The sequence below is a fragment of the Pteropus vampyrus genome, unplaced genomic scaffold, assembly GCF_000151845.1.
Source record: "Pteropus vampyrus isolate Shadow unplaced genomic scaffold, Pvam_2.0 Scaffold22, whole genome shotgun sequence".
Taxonomy (NCBI): domain Eukaryota; kingdom Metazoa; phylum Chordata; class Mammalia; order Chiroptera; family Pteropodidae; genus Pteropus; species Pteropus vampyrus.
In genome coordinates, this window is record NW_011888803.1 from 7381180 (window position 1) to 7382371 (window position 1192).

The 1192-nt window shown below is 55.4% G+C and overlaps 1 protein-coding gene across 2 annotated transcripts in view; it reads right to left on the bottom strand.

Annotated features, from left to right (window-relative positions):
• The window catches only part of CTBS (chitobiase), a 17061-nt gene extending 16137 nt beyond the window's left edge, over nucleotides 1-924 (bottom strand). For both annotated transcript variants that reach the window (XR_002779245.1, XM_011355568.2), the window contains exon 1: nucleotides 742-924. Coding sequence is in view for 1 of the 2 variants with exons in the window: in XM_011355568.2 (XP_011353870.1) it covers nucleotides 742-924 (183 nt within the window). In the remaining variant the exon portion in view is untranslated. The remainder of the gene's footprint in view (nucleotides 1-741) is intronic.
• Between the last annotated feature and the right edge of the window lie 268 nt (nucleotides 925-1192).

Here is a 1192-nt window from a genome sequence, read left to right on the forward strand (position 1 = left end):
TATTGGCATTTCAATGTCCTTTCCTCAAACTTTGTCCTTAATATGCTAGATTAAGAACTGGCAATTGTCCCTAGCTTTACAAAAGAATTGCTCTTTGGACTCAGCCTTTAGACCTCCCTCATGTCGGATTCCTGCTGCAGTCAGTTGGTTTTCACGTTGCCTCCAAAAAGGTTTGCTTCAAGTTGCTAAAGGCCTTAGAAATTGTTAGGTGAGTAGAAGGAAAAGTTACCGAAAGACATGTTTTTACCAGCCTTCTGGGTGGCTTTGAGGTGCCTAAACGAAGGGGCTGTGAGTGTGGGAAAGCAAAGGTTGTCAGAACATCCTGCCCTGCTGCTGGGTGCTGAGATTGCTTCTCACGGAATCCTCATTCTCTTGGAAACCAGCGGGTCTTGCCACTCAGGGAGTAGCTCCTCATCCTAGCTCCTTGCTTGTAAGGCCAGACTGAGCTGCAGAGACACAGCGGGGTAATGCAAGGAGCTTGTGTTTGGAGGCAGCTCTGGGTTTAAATATTTGCCTGCCTCTTGCGGGCTGGCACTTGGGAGACGTGGGACGAGTTATTCAACTTCTCTGAGCCCGAGTTTCCTCATCTATGAGATGAAGAAATCCGTAAACAGAAAGGCCCTCAGCGAGTGGTGGAAGTTGATTTCAGCACCCACACCACTCTTTTTAGGGCTCGGCCCTACTCTAACTTCTCATCGGGCTTGAGAACCAGACCCAGAGGGGCAGGCGAGAGGTGCTTACCTCGAAGTCCGGGCGCTGGCGGATGGGTTGGCACAGCACTGGATCTTGGCACGGGCAGTTGGCCGCGGCCAGGACTGGGAGCAGCAGGAGCAGCGGCAGCAGCAGCAGCAGTGGAGCGATCCCTGAGGCGCCGCTCCGTGGGCAGGCGAGGAGGCGCCAAAGTATGAGCGACGGACTGGACATGCTGGTAAGACACCGGGTGGCGAGCAGGATCCTCAGGCCAGGCGGGGCGAGGCCTGACGCTCCGCAGGCGGTCGGGGCGGGGCTCCGGGGCGGGAAGCGGCGGCTCTGGGCCGTGGCCAATGTGGGTGACTGCGGTCTGACGGAAAGTAGAAAGTCAGCTGTGAACCCCAGAGAGCCAGTGCCTTGGGCCACAGCCGACCAGTTGACTCAATCAAGTAAATATCATGTGTTTATCTGTCCCTCCACCCCCCTCCCTCCCAACATTGCA